The 568-nt window shown below is 48.1% G+C and overlaps 1 protein-coding gene across 4 annotated transcripts in view; it reads right to left on the bottom strand.

Annotated features, from left to right (window-relative positions):
• adamtsl4 (ADAMTS-like 4) overlaps positions 1–568 on the bottom strand; it is a 46,253-nt gene that overhangs the window by 36,252 nt on the left and 9,433 nt on the right. The window contains exon 1 of one of the 4 annotated variants that reach the window (XM_020617570.1): positions 337–562. The exons of 1 other annotated variant lie outside the window; for it this stretch is intronic. In XM_020617570.1, the coding sequence (XP_020473226.1) occupies positions 337–359 (23 nt within the window). In that variant the 5' untranslated portion in view covers positions 360–562. Of the gene's footprint in view, positions 1–67; positions 231–336; positions 563–568 lie in introns of those variants that run through there. 2 more of the 4 variants (XM_020617569.1, XM_020617568.1) reach the window with 2 other exon arrangements.

The following is a 568-nucleotide window of genomic DNA, read 5'->3' as shown; positions in this document are numbered from 1 at the left end:
ATAAACTCAGAGGCAGGCAGACGGGGAAAGAGCGAGTGGCGAGAGATATGCAGCAGGGAAAACTCACAAAAATCCGCCTTGAGGAGAAAGAGAGAACTCTACTCTGATCTCCTTCGCCTTCGGGTGAATTCCTATCATATATGCTGTTCCGTGCCCAGTGCGCAGCAGGAAGGCGTTGTGCGCAAAAGCCAAAATTTCACCACTAAACAACTTTTTAAAATATAAACCATAAATACACTGTCAGCTCAAAGGAGGATGCAAAACTCCCCATGTGGTGCTCTGTACAGTCAGGCTGAGAGAAGCAACAGGTTGCAGCTGTACAAGTCAAAGTTTTACCTGAATAGTGAACTGAGCCGCATGCTGCTTCCAGAGTCTCCCACAACAGTTCTCACTCCGCTGCTAATCACCGATATTGATTATAAGTCCAGTTTACAGGTCTGCTGCGGTCTGTGTAGTCCTAAAAGACATGTAACGAAGTCCTGCACAGGATTCTGCTGCTCCTACTCCTTCTGTCCCCGTCCTTCTGTCTCAGTCACTCCCCGTGATTATTGGAGGGTGGGAAGGACTC

This window comes from Monopterus albus, unplaced genomic scaffold, assembly GCF_001952655.1.
Source record: "Monopterus albus unplaced genomic scaffold, M_albus_1.0 scaffold192.1, whole genome shotgun sequence".
NCBI lineage: Eukaryota > Metazoa > Chordata > Actinopteri > Synbranchiformes > Synbranchidae > Monopterus > Monopterus albus.
This window is presented reverse-complemented; position numbering and strand designations above follow the sequence as displayed.